We start from the raw sequence: 14,258 nt of genomic DNA, 5'->3' as shown, positions 1-14,258 counted from the left end.
TCACTTCAGTTTGTGGTGCGCGTACGAGGAGCTGGGAGCAAGAGGCGCAAGAAGCTGAGAGTGAGAAGGTGTACTACTGGAAAACTGAGAAGTACAAGCATTATCAGACATCAGGAGGAAGGTCCTGTGGTGAGAATAAAGAAGGTGTTGGGAGGAGGCCAGGGGAAAGTAGCCCAGGGAGTTGTAGCTGTCACACAGCTGTTATAGGAGCCACTGAGACAGCTGCAATCCACAGAGCCCTGAGCTGGAACCCGGAGTAGAGGGCGGGCCCAGGTTCCCCGAATCCCTCCAACTCCCTACTTGATACTGGAGGAGTTGACCTGGACTGTGGGTTCCACCAGAGAGGAAGGTCTCTGGCCTGTTCCCCGATACACTAGGTGAATCAGCAGAGACTGCAGGGATTCTTTTTCTTCCTTTTCCCCATGCTGGCCAGTGATGAGGCTAACTGAGGGAACGGCAGACTTGAGCCACGAAAGTGGCCAAACTGAGGGCTGCCGTGAACCTCTGAGGCGAGCAAATCTGCCAATAATCGCAGGACCCACCAAGGCAGAGGAGGAACTTTGTCACAAGGCAGACAATAACTCAAAGGAGTACTGGGCTTCTGCTCTCCCTTTGGGTAGTGCTAGGACTGGGGATTTCTTGGTAGCTCCCTCTCTTCCCCCTTTCTTTGGGCGTAGTGAGAAAATAATGCAGCATCCTTTTGCAGAGTGTGCATGCAGATTGAGCAAGAAGAGGTGCTTTAGTCAATTCCACTTCAGAGCCCAGACAAGTGAGCAGAGTAGCTCATTTCAACAGCCAAACTGCTCAACGCTTGGCTACAAACGAGAAACCTGGGCCGTCCCTGGGGAACAGGTGTAATATGCTCTCTGTGGAAAACCATGCTAAGTAAGCAGGCATCTGTGTTTCACACAAGCTGAAGTTTTTGCATAGTCTTCAGCTGAAGCTGGGATGATTAAGCTGACAACCCTTAGATGTTAGGGCCTGAGGGTACACTATAGGATGTTGTCAGTAGAAGGCCCGAAACTCTGAAACTTAACCCCACCCTTAATCTTAACATAGCCAGTTTTGGCCACCAGAGCATGCTACAAGATCTCTCTCTTTGGACAGGGTAAGGATTTCTGAATGAGCAAACTCAGTTTGTACGGTTAGAGTATTTTAACTGTTGGCAACATTCAGTTTGAATTTTTCAGTATGTGTTTTTAAAAATCATTTCTATTTGAACCTATCTCAGGTTCTAGATGCATGCAATGATATGCACTGAGAGAAATAAAATCAACAGGACTGCCTTAGAGTATCCAACATAAAGGGGTACTTAATTCTGTTTATGTATCTGGATGCTATTATAATTAAAAATAAACAATAGTACTAATAAAGAGAATTGCAACTCTTTGCCATTTACAAAATATAGCAAGTTTTTCACTTGCTATAGGATGGTCACTCTTATGGAGATGCCAAACAGTGCCTGTGTAAGGCAGAAAAAATGAAAAGGACACTGACAAGTAAAAGCTCTTCCACTCCTGACCTAATATAAGTGGTCTAGAAATTAGCATTAAATGTGGCACCTGAAGCATCAAAGTGACCCCCTTACTCAGAGAATCCTCAATATTCCATGATAGGGAGGAGGAAGGATATCTGCTAAATTACTACAAAATTGCACACCACAGCATTTATTGTATGTATCTCACTTCAAATGCAGACTATGCAACCAAAACTGACAAGAAGTTGATTCCTGATAAGAGACGACGAAGAAAGTTATAGCTCAGAAAGCACCCCTTAGATGTCTGATTAACCCTTTAAAGCAGGTGATGCCAAGGTCTATTTCCCTTTCCTGTAGGAAAGGTGAGAGCCTTTCTTGACACCTTAGATAGGTAGCCTGTTAGGTCACATTCCATCATCAACCCAACAGGAATTGATTTGATGACTCAAACATTCTTTAAACCCAGTGGAAATTGGGAAGAGAAACTCAGTGAAGCCAGAGAGGCAAAAAGCAGATAATGTAAGGCAGCTGAGAGGTAAAAAAGCAAAGTAGTAAGTTTCCACACCTGGCCTCTCCAGTTTGCGACTCCATCTGGTTAACCCAAGATTTGTAAATGTCCACAGGATCAGTTTTGATGTTGAGTGATTTGTCATCCATGATTTCCTTCACGACAGGTGCCAGAATCTGCCTCATTGCATTCTGGCCACGGGCACCACGGTTGAAACTTACCACCATCTTAATAACAGTGGGGTTTCCAGTCACGATCTCATGTATCTGGTCTACTTTTGATCTGGAAGAGAATTAACATAAATAAAAAAAAACTAACTAGAAATAGTTTTACCAGTTATGCAACATACACATTTCGTGATGCATGCTTTTTAAGGCAGAATGTGTTAGTTTCATTTGTAAAGCTGGTGGATTTTTACAAAATTTCAATGAAACAAGTTACAACGAAGAGTGCATTAAGGAGACTCATGGTGCCTGGCTCAGGTGTACTAGGAGGCAGCATGGGGAATAAAATTTAGCATCTTCATCTAAGATATGTAGCATAGCTGGCTGGTGCCCAGAATACCATGGCTTAGAGCTGTTACAGCACATTTTGCACTTCATTTTTGAAAACACTTTAAAAAGATTTTTGTAGGGAGAAAGAGAATGGGTGTGTTTTGGAGCAGGGCAGGGAAGATATGTACGGTATTCTTTCACTATAAAAGACAGTTCATCATAGAAGACTAGGAGAAAAACTACATTTAGTGATAGCATGACTCACTGAGAGCATGAAAACAACAAATTAACAGAAAAGTCTCCAGAGAAATAGTTTACATTCTTTTTCAGTGATGAGGCCCCAGCTATGCACTGGGAGGAATTGGACTATGATGTGACATGACCACAAAGAATGTGCTGAGCCTGTGTCCACAAACTGACAGCCTATAAGAATGTAAACTACTATAGCATTATTGAGTGCCTGCATTCTCATTAGCTGTTGAAAATCCAGGATAAGCTGAGTTTGCACTTCAGTTTCTTGGACTTGTCTACATGGCAAGTTACCGTGCAGCAAGCCAGAACGCGAATCTATAGTGCACCAGATTGCCATGCAGTAACATCCTGTGTGATCACTGCTACAGCATAGTAAAAGTCCTGCATTGTGGTTTAGTATACTGCTGCAAAGATAGTGTCCTCATAGCAATCTACTGCATGGCAAGTTGGTGCACTCTAGATTCACACTCTAGCTTACTGTGCAGTAACTTGTCATATAGACAAGCCCGTAGTTCTCCTGGCTGTCCTTTTCCAAGCTCCTTATTGGCTTACAAAGCTGGAGCTACTCTAGGCATAACAGCAGTTTAAATCACTTTACATTTTGGTTACATGTTTTTCCAAAACAGATTCATTTAGCCACAGTTTTCCTCCTCAGAAAAGCAGATGCTTTTAATCTAAAATAAAATCATCCTAAAATCCAGTGTAAAGAGGCTTGTTTTCTCCTCAGTGGTTATTATTGAATAGCTCCTCTCCAAGCTAACAGATATTTCTTTGTGCTTCAGGGAAAACCAAATTATTCTGAGACAGAAACTGGAGGCTCAAGCATGAACAGGGATAAACTGTGTAGCAGAAGACATTAGGTGATAAATGCTATCATAATAACGGTCCTTTAAGCCATCTGTATGGCAAGGCTGAGCAGCGAGGGACAGCAGAGCAGCACACAGCAGGAGTTTGCCTGGGAGTTCGCCTGGGGTGAGCCCAGTGAGGCTTACATCTTGCCAACTTCTCTGAGGAAGCTCATAGTAGGAAGGTGATATGGAAGGGGGGGGGGTTCAGCTATTGTGACTTGCACTGGATGTGCCATGTTTGTCTTTCTTCCACAGGACAGAAGCGACTTTGTCTGTACAAAGTGCAAGCTGGTCTCCATATTGGAAGAGAAGATTGAAGGTCTGGAGCAACAGATAACGACCCTGCGTTGCATACGAGAAACTGAGGATTTCCTGGACAAAAGTCAGGATATGCTTCTACGGGCACAAAGCTCTAAAAATTTAGAGCAGGTTGCACAGCGGAGCCAAGAGGCCAGTGAAGAGGCTTGGCAACATGTGACCTCCAGAAGAAGAAGGAGGGATGTCCGGGTTTCAGCAACGCAGACACAGGTAACTAACCGCTTTCATGTTCTCTACACAGGTACTAATGCGGAGAGTGGACCAGATGATACGTCTGAGGGAAGGGAGCAGAAGGAGACTCCGCTGGTTGGAAGGCATGAGATGCACTGTCCTGAGATGGGGGGTTCCACGACCACCACTCCCAAGAGGAGGAGGCGGGTGGTGGTGGTCGGGGACTCTCTCCTCCGGGGGACTGAGTCATCTATCTGCCGCCCTGACCGGGAAAACCGAGAAGTCTGCTGCTTGCCAGGGGCTAAGATTCGTGATGTGACGGAGAGACTGCCGAGACTCATCAAGCCCTCGTATCGCTACCCCTTCCTGCTTCTCCACGTGGGCACCAATGATACTGCCAAGAATGACCTTGAGCGGATCACTGCGGACTATGTGGCTCTGGGAAGAAGGATAAAGGAGTTTGAGGCGCAAGTGGTGTTCTCGTCCATCCTCCCCGTGGAAGGAAAAGGACGGGGCAGGGACCATCGGATCGTGGAAGTCAACGAATGGCTACGCAGGTGGTGTCGGAGAGAAGGCTTTGGATTCTTTGACGATGGGATGGTGTTCCATGAAGGAGGAGTGCTGGGCAGAGATGGGCTCCATCTTACGAAGAGAGGGAAGAGCATCTTTGCGAGCAGGCTGGCTAACCTAGTGAGGAGGGCTTTAAACTAGGTTCACCGGGGGAAGGAGACCAAAGCCCTGAGGTAAGTGGGAAAGCGGGATACCGGGAGGAAGCACAGGCAGGAACGTCTGTGAGGGGCGGGCTCCTGCCTCATACTGAGAAGGAGGGGCGATCAGCAGGTTATCTCAAGTGCTTGTATACAAATGCACAAAGCCTTGGAAACAAGCAGGGAGAACTGGAGGTCCTGGTGATGTCAAGGAGTTATGATGTCATTGGAATAACAGAGACTTGGTGGGATAACTCATATGACTGGAGTACTGTCATGGATGGTTATAAACTGTTCAGGAAGGACAGGCAGGGCAGAAAAGGTGGTGGAGTAGCACTGTATGTAAGGGAGCAGTATGACTGCTCAGAGCTCCGGTATGAAACTGCAGAAAAACCTGAGTGTCTCTGGATTAAGTTTAGAAGTGTGAGCAACAAGAGTGATGTAGTGGTGGGAGTCTGCTATAGACCACCGGACTAGGGGGATGAGGTGGATGAGGCTTTCTTCCGGCAACTCGCAGAAGCTACTAGATCGCACGCCCTGGTTCTCATGGGTGACTTTAATTTTCCTGATATCCGCTGGGAGAGCAATACAGCGGGGCATAGACAATCCAGGAAGTTTTTGGAAAGCGTAGGGGACAATTTCCTGGTGCAAGTGCTAGATGAGCCAACTAGGGGGGGAGCTTTTCTTGACCTGCTGCTCACAAACCGGGAAGAATTAGTGGGGGAAGCAAAAGTGGACGGGAATCTGGGAGGCAGTGACCATGAGTTGGTTGAGTTCAGGATCCTGACGCAGGGAAGAAAGGTAAGCAGCAGGATACGGACCCTGGACTTCAGGAAAGCAGACTTCGACTCCCTCAGGGAGCGGATGGGTAGGATCCCCTGGGGGACTAACATGAAGGGGAAAGGAGTCCAGGAGAGCTGGCTGTATTTCAAGGAATCCCTGTTGAGGTTACAGGGACAAACCATCCCGATGAGTCGGAAGAATAGTAAATATGGCAGGCGACCAGCTTGGCTTAACGGTGAAATCCTAGCGGATCTTAAACATAAAAAAGAAGCTTACAAGAAGTGGAAGATTGGACATATGACCAGGGAAGAGTATAAAAATATTGCTCGGGCATGTAGGAATGAAATCAGGAGGGCCAAATCGCACCTGGAGCTGCAGCTAGCAAGAGATGTCAAGAGTAACAAGAAGGGTTTCTTCAGGTATGTTGGCAACAAGAAGAAAGCCAAGGAAAGTGTGGGCCCCTTACTGAATGAGGGAGGCAACCTAGTGACAGAGGATGTGGAAAAAGCTAATGTGCTCAACGCTTTTTTTGCCTCTGTCTTCACTAACAAGGACAGCTCCCAGACTGCTGCGCTGGGCATCGCAACATGGGGAGTAGATGGCCAGCCCTCTGTGGAGAAAGAGGTGGTTAGGGACTATTTAGAAAAGCTGGACGTGCACAAGTCTATGGGGCCGGACGAGTTGCATCCGAGAGTGCTAAAGGAATTGGCGGATGTGATTGCAGAGCCATTGGCCATTATCTTTGAAAACTCGTGGCGAACTGGGGAAGTCCCAGATGACTGGAAAAAGGCTAATGTAGTGCCAATCTTTAAAAAAGGGAAGAAGGAGGATCCTGGGAACTACAAGCCAGTCAGCCTCACCTCAGTCCCTGGAAAAATCATGGAGCAGGTCCTCAAGGAATCAATCCTGAAACACTTACACGAGAGGAAAGTGATCAGGAACAGTCAGCATGGATTCACCAAGGGAAGGTCATGCCTGACTAATCTAATTGCCTTCTATGACGAGATAACTGGCTCTGTGGATGAGGGGAAAGCAGTGGACGTGTTGTTCCTTGACTTTAGCAAAGCTTTCGACACGGTCTCCCACAGTATTCTTGCCAGCAAGTTAAAGAAGTATGGGCTGGAGGAATGGACTATAAGGTGGATAGAAAGCTGGCTAGATTGTCGGGCTCAACGGGTAGTGATCAATGGCTCCATGTCTAGTTGGATCCGATACCAAGTGGAGTGCCCCAAGGGTCGGTCCTGGGGCTGGTTTTGTTCAATATCTTCATAAATGATCTGGAGGATGGTGTGGATTACACCCTCAGCAAATTTGCAGATGGCACTAAACTGGGAGGAGAGGTAGATACGCTGGAGGGTAGGGATTGGATACAGAGGGCCCTAGTCAAATTAGAGGATTGGGCCAAAAGAAATCTGATGAAGTTCAACAAGGACAAGTGCAGAGTCCTGCACTTAGGACGGAAGAATCCCATGCACCCCTACAGACTAGGGACCGAATGGTTCGGCAGCAGTTCTGCAGAAAAGGACCTAGGGGTTACAGTGGACGAGAAGCTGGATATGAGTCAACAGTGTGCCCTTGTTGCCAAGAAAGCCAATGGCATTTTGGGCTGTATAAGTAGGGGCATAGCGAGCAGATCGAGGGACGTGATCGTTCCCCTCTATTCGACATTGGTGAGGCCTCATCTGGAGTACTGTGTCCAGTTTTGGGCCCCACACTACAAGAAGGACGTGGATAAGTTGGAGAGAGTCCAGCGAAGGGCAACAAAAATGATTAGGGGTCTGGAACACATGACTTATGAGGAGAGGCTGAGGGAACTGGGAGTGTTTAGTCTGCGGAAGAGAAGAATGAGGGGGGATTTGATAGCTGCTTTCAACTACCTGAGAGGTGGTTCCAGAGAGGATGGTTCTAGACTATTCTCAGTGGTAGAAGAGGACAGGACAAGGAGTAATGGTCTCAAGTTGCAGTGGGGGAGGTTTAGGTTGGATATTAGGAAAAACTTTTTCACTAAGAGGGTGGTGAAACACTGGAATGCGTTACCTAGGGAGGTGGTAGAATCTCCTTCCTTGGAAGTTTTTAAGCTCAGGCTTGACAAAGCCTTGGCTGGGATGATTTGATTGGGGATTGGTCCTGCTTTGAGCAGGGGGTTGGACTAGATGACCTCCTGAGGTCCCTTCCAACCCTGATATTCTATGATTCTAAGGCCATGGCAGCACATACTTGATTTCTTCCTGCAGTGCTGTCTGGAAAAGCCGAAGTAACAGGTATTCTTCCCTCTGATTGGATGCATAGTTATACAGCGTGAAGATCACCGAATCCATAAACTTGGTGGATTTGTTCTGAGGCATCTGAAAAATCAGCTTGGCCAGGTAGGTGGGATTAGTCTACAACAACAACAAAAAAAGGTTCAGCATTCACTCCCAAAAAGGCCAGGACGACTGGTGGCAATAGTGGGTCCAAATCACAGTGCACAAATAACAACTGATTCAAGACATAGAAGTCTCCATGGAAAGAGGTTGTCAAAAGCTCTAAGCCTTAGAGGAGCTGCTTACCTGAAGCAAGTAGAACAGGTGCTGATACGCTTCCAGCTTCTCCCTCTTCTCTTTGCTTAGAGCCTTCAAACCTCCCCTCTGTTTGTTCAGCATCATCATGTCAGACAGCTGCTCCTTGTTCTTCTTGGTAAGTTTCTTACTATGAGAGACAACATCCTGCAAAGACAATCAGAGAGAGATTCAAATCTAACTTAAATCTCCCAAATCCTCATTCACATTTTTTAAAAACCGTGTCCTTTTAATCTCTATATTTATTAACACTGCACAGAGAATTATGCAAAATTTTACACCTGGATGTGCTATGGACACTGCACTGGTTTCATTAGTTGATGATTTCCTGCTAGCAATGATCAAGAATAGCATTCGCATGGTGATTTAATTAAATCCATCAGCTGCATTCAGTACAACTAGCCATAAGGTGTTCCTCACTCGATTGCAGCCACAGGCTGGGATAAACTATCATTGTGCAGTAGTTGTTTCTTTCTTAGTGGATCCAGAGAGTGTTGTATTGAGAGACTGCTCACTTCCCTGTGGGCCCACTCTTGTTCTGGTACCGTGGGGCTCAAGGTGCACGTGAAACTGCTGGATCACAGTGTGATTTAGTTTGGAATGAGGTCTTCAATATGTGGATTACAGACAAAGCCTGTTTTATTGAATCTGCCAGGTACAATTTACTGATTTACCCAGAGTCCTGGATGATGGTTAGCTGACAGACTCAATAAAAGGTAGGACTGATGTAAGCGGAGATACTCAGGTTCACAACCTCAGGGTCCTGTCTGATATGCAGCTGCTTCTGCACATCCAGATTTTGTTATTATGAATCAAGTTTATTATGGTAGTGCCTAAGGGACACACAAAAATGGGGCCACATTGTGCTAAGAGCTATACAAACAGAGTAGTAGACATTCCCTGCCCCAAAGAGCTTACAATCTAAATAGACCAGACAGACATGGGGAGAAGGGGTATAACACAAGCAAAGTGAACAATGGGATGGGAGCACTGCTCACATTAGTTCCACAATTTATTTATTTATATATTTTTTGCTAGGTTACTGGTTACAGGTTATATATTTTTTGCTAGGTTACTGTGCTGGGGCACAGGTCACTTGCAGATTTAAACTAGAGTATATGGTGGATTCTCTGTAACTTGAAGTCTTTAAATCATGTTTTGAGGATTTCAGTAACTCAGCCAGAGGTTAGGGTGTATTTCAGGAGTGGGTGGCAAGGTTCTGTGGCCTGCAATGTGCAGGAAGTCAGACTAGATGATCATGATGGTCCCTTCTGACCTTAAAGTCTTTGAGTCGATGAGGATGTTGTAACATCAAGCTTGCTACAAAGCCGTGGATCTATAAAACCAAAATCATATTCCCTCTATTGTATGGAAGTGACATATGGGTACTAAGGAAAGCTGAAGAACCCCAGATTGACATTTGTCATTCTCGTCGTCTTCATCAGCTGACCCATGTCACATCTCATAAACAAGGCTATTAAAAACTGAACCTAGTAACCATCTCCAGTCAGCTCTGGTTCAATTTTGGCAGCTTTCTTGATACAGATATATTATTAGAATAGAAGACCAATGAATTCTTAAGCATCTGTATCAAAGAATGTCACTATGTGACTAGCGATCATGTGAGTGTAAAAAGCTTTGGTGGCGTAGTAAGATTGCCAGTGATGGACAAACTGGCCACTTTAAGCATGTTGCCAGAGACTGATGCAGGTGGTGCTCTATTTGAAAGGCCATGTCCCTTTGGGATTTACCATAATGAGGATGATGATGGGTGGGGGATGGTGGGAGAGCTGTGTGGGGGTAGAGGGAAAGATGGCGGGACTGAGTAGGAGTTATCACCTTTACACATTGGCTCCAGCTGCTGCTGCTTTTACAATACCTGTGAATGTGCCCAATATAGTAGATGTGTGCATTTTAAAAATTAAAATAAAAGTATTTTGCTTACGTGCCGGAGTTAAGGGGCTGAATTCTCTAACATTCTTACTTAAGTAATGCAGGTATGTATGTATTACTTTTATAACCATTTTAGAGATGGGGACACTGAGGCACAGAGGGATGAAGCAATTTTACCAAAGCCCCTCAGCAAACCAGAACCAGATTAGAATTCAGGAGTTCTAGTCACTCAGTTGTCGCTAGACAATTCTATCCTCTCTGTGAAGCATTTCAACAACAAACCCCCTAGGATATTTGCCACAATTTATAGTAGAGCCTTCCCTGGGCTTATCATGTGTCTGATCCACAGTACCTAATTTAGACTCTATGCTACTGGGGCAGTGACTTTGTCTCTGTTCTATTCTGTGCTGGGCACATTGATGCCATAGGCTCTTAAATAATAATTGAAGGGGCACAGCAGTAATATTTTTGCTTTGAACAATCACCATCTTCTTTAACAAACCTCTCGCTCAGGCAGCAACCTCAGAAGGCCCCCCACTTCATCTTTTTCTTCTTGCTTGGCTATCTCTGAAGCATTTCTTTTCTTTCCTTCTTTCAGTTGTGCTGCAACCACCCACTTGTCCTTCTGAATCCCCATCAACTTCCACTTGTCTTGACTATCGCACAGAGGCCCTCTGTTTCACATGTACTTCCTTCCCCACAGTGGGACTGATAGTTCAATTAGTAGAGCTGTCTAGAACAGCTTAAAGCAATGTCTCTCCATGATCTGGTCTATATGCCTGACTCTGTGCTTTGGCTTTCCCTATTAGTGTGCTTCATACCTGCAATGTGATTTTGTTTTTCACAAGAAGTCCAATTTTGATGTCCATCAGATTGAGGTCATTTTCCAGTTGCTGATTGGATCGGATAAGGGTCACAACCTCTTCACGCAGCTTCATTAGGTCAAGCTCCTCCTGAAAATCTTGATCACTTTGATCCAGTAAGTGGACAAATTTCCGGACCACAGCCATAGGTGGGTCTTCAGCACTGACTAAAAGGAAATGAAGTATCAGGCAAAGAGCAAGAGAAATCAATGAATACACATTTTAACAGCATATGAAGTATCTGACTATCACTTGACAAATTTAGCACCACACAATATAAACAGCTTCTAGAAAAATCTGGAATTACTTATTTTTGGACAAAACGTGAGCATAACCAGCAACAAAGGAAAGAGTCACACAAATACCAAATCTAGGCCAATTTGTGATGCCCAGGTTAATTGAGAAGCTGTAGTTCTACCCATCAGTAGCTACAGTGATGTCTGGATTTAAAATCTCTCACCCTCAGTGTTCCCCAACCTTACACACTCCCCCACCAATACCACCCCAAATACCTCCCATACTACTACTCTTCTAAATGGTCTACAGTAATGCAGACTACATTAGCAGTGTGCCATGGAAATACCGACTCTTCAGGTATAAAAGCCTCATTCCCTTGGCAATACTTACTGAGAGTTTTGTAGTCATCTCGTGCTTTATTTGCACGAATAAAGGCCTGGATTTTTACAATGTCATTTATCTAGGAGGAAAAAAAAATCCCACATCATTTCATTCACAGTGTAATACGAAAATATATATTAAAACTAGTGTAGCAGAGAGAGCCTTACGTGGTCTCTGAAATACTGCAGACGATCTCTGTATCGCTTTCTGGCTTGATGCATCCTGGTCATTGACTGAATCTGTGAAGTAGTAATGAGATACTCAGATAGAGATAAATTCTTTCCTCCAAGACAAGGTCCCACAACAACCTTATTGCCACAAAGACATTGAGGAATTAGCAGGAATTTAAAGAAATGCAACAAAAATTATCAGAGAGCTGGAGGGATTGATGCTAAATATGTAAATTTTGGCTGAAATTACAGATGAGGAAGGAGAGAAGCAAATCCTAATATTCTATAAATATTTGAAGGATATCAATGCCAGGAAGGGAGAGGGATTATTTAGGATCATACACAAAGAGGGGGTATAATTAGGAGAATACGGTAAAGTTAAGAGAAGGATTTAGGATGAACATTAGAAAAAACTTTCTGACCATGGGATCAGTAAGGCAGTGGAATTTTCTAGCGAGAAAAGAGGAAGAAGCCCTGGTGATTTTTAAAACTACACTGGACAAAGAACTAGAAACAGTACATAATCTGTGATACTGAATGATTCTGCCCTGGTGCCTGAGGATAGACTATATGACTTAAAAGTTCTTTTTCATCTCTGCTTTCTGTGACTATGAGTAAACACACTTCCAAAGAAACTGTACCTTCACTACTTGGTCCTTGTGTGCTCGCAGGTACTCCAAGCGATCTTGGTATTCCTTCCGCTGCTTGTAGCCACGCCATTGAGACTGAAACCAGACAATGCACACACGCACACATAAAGAAGTTTACTTTGCAAGGCATTACCATTCTTAACACTCCCCTGCTATTCATCATCCCAAGTTTGCCTTTGTCCAAGTGTAAAATTGAGGATTCATAATTTTTTTTTTTTTGATTATGTGTGAAAAATGTTAGATGCACTATGGGTACATCTACACTGCAGTTAGACATCCGAAGCTGGCCTGTACCATCTTACTCAGGTTCACAGGGCTCGTGCTGAGGGGCTATTTAACTGCAGTGTAGACATTGGGGCTCAGGCTGCAGGTCAAGCTCTGGGACCCTCCCATCTCAGAGGGTCCAGCCTGAGCCCATACATCTACATTGCAATTAAACAGTCCCTCAGCCCGAGCCCTGTGAGCCCGAGTCAGCTAGCACAGTCCAGCCACAGGGTTTTAATTGCAGGGTAGACATATCCTAACAGGTCCCCTTGTCCAACAGTCTTCATTACGGAGTTTACCATGGGCAAGGTGATAGGTATGTGCCTTAAGAAGGGAGCTGGACCACAAAAAAGTGGCTGTCCACATAGATTTAGTGAAGGTGTTCCATGTATAAGGGGTCACGTGGAAGAAATGCAGTGCTCTTTAAGAAAGAAATCCAAATTTGTTAACTTTTGGGAAAAAGACACTTCTCTGCAGGCTCTGGGGAAGGGGGTGTGGAAAAGCTTGGAGGTATCCAATTGCTGTTTTCTGTGAAAGGATGAAATTTTATTCAGTTTGAAGTATACATACGTCTTGTGGAGATAAACTACTCATCAAGTACAGATCAGTCACATATTACACACTGGACGCATTATTCACGCTCCCCCTGCAAAAAGTGTCCAACCCTCATGCCAAATGGTGCGTCTTCCCTCTTCTGACCCCCTAGCTCCTTGAACAACCTGACCACGAAGAGGAGCAACATGGTCCCCCCATCAATCCTGTGAGTGACTATCATGCCCACTCCCTACTAACCAAATGTTCCGGCTCTGTTATGAAGCCACTGATCTCTCTGATTCCTGGCCTAAGAGCTACCAGCTCATTCTACATTCCTCCCAGGTGGTTCTAGCCCAAGAAGGATCCAGCCGTACAAGAGGGCAAGTTGCATCAGCTTCACACCTGAAGGATTACAACAGGTAATAGGAGAAAGGACAGAGTTCACTCCATATAAGAGTCCTGACCAGTCTTGCCTAGCTCCCAGTTTTTCGCAGATCTCCTGCTTTTGTGTCTGCTCTCTGCTTCCCCAAACTCCTTACTGAGTCTCCAGTTTTGGCCAGCTACAAGGTAGGTGAGGCCAGGTTCTAAGATCTACACTACACAGATAGATCGACGTAAGGCAGCTTACATCGACCTAATTAAATCAGTGTGTACACTACAGCCTTGTCCTGCAGATGTATGTGCCCTACTACACCAACATAATAACTCCACCTCCATGAGAGGCGTAGGGCTTATGTCGGTGTAGTTAGGACGACAAAGTGTTTATATATACACTGCTACTTACATCGGCTGTTAGATCTTGTCAATTTCAAGAGAGTTGGGCAGCTGGACCCTGCTCCCAGATGGGAGCTGGGGCAAGAATGGATCCGTCTCCCAACTAGGAGCTGGGACGAGAAGACTAGGTGGCTGGACTGCGCACCCAGCTGGGAGCCAGGGCGAGAATGGACCCTGCTCCTGGCTGGCAGCTGGAGTGAGAAGTCTGGGTGCCCCCCCGGGGTTGGGAACATTGGCTGTCTTGTCAATTTCACGGCTCCATGTGGATGCCAGTCTCCCAGTGGGGGGGGGGGGGGGGGGTTAAGATGCCGGGGTAGCTGGACCCCGCTCTCCAGGGGCAAGAAGCCCTGGACAGCTTCTTCCCTGCTCATGGCGG

The 14,258-nt window shown here is 45.4% G+C and overlaps 1 protein-coding gene across 2 annotated transcripts in view; it reads right to left on the bottom strand.

The window, feature by feature from the left end:
- IQGAP1 (IQ motif containing GTPase activating protein 1) overlaps positions 1 to 14,258 on the bottom strand; it is a 179,056-nt gene that overhangs the window by 52,273 nt on the left and 112,525 nt on the right. For both annotated transcript variants that reach the window (XM_037910038.2, XM_037910039.2), the window contains exons 20-26: positions 12,302 to 12,385; positions 11,658 to 11,729; positions 11,500 to 11,569; positions 10,831 to 11,039; positions 8,108 to 8,263; positions 7,776 to 7,939; positions 2,043 to 2,267 (exon numbers count right to left, since the gene is read on the bottom strand). In XM_037910038.2, coding sequence (XP_037765966.1) covers positions 2,043 to 2,267; positions 7,776 to 7,939; positions 8,108 to 8,263; positions 10,831 to 11,039; positions 11,500 to 11,569; positions 11,658 to 11,729; positions 12,302 to 12,385 — 980 coding nt within the window. The remainder of the gene's footprint in view (positions 1 to 2,042; positions 2,268 to 7,775; positions 7,940 to 8,107; positions 8,264 to 10,830; positions 11,040 to 11,499; positions 11,570 to 11,657; positions 11,730 to 12,301; positions 12,386 to 14,258) is intronic.

Source organism: Chelonia mydas, chromosome 10 (genome assembly GCF_015237465.2).
Source record: "Chelonia mydas isolate rCheMyd1 chromosome 10, rCheMyd1.pri.v2, whole genome shotgun sequence".
Classification (NCBI taxonomy): Eukaryota; Metazoa; Chordata; order Testudines; family Cheloniidae; genus Chelonia; species Chelonia mydas.
The sequence above is the reverse complement of the archived record's forward strand: the minus strand, read 5'-3'. Positions and strand labels throughout refer to the sequence as shown.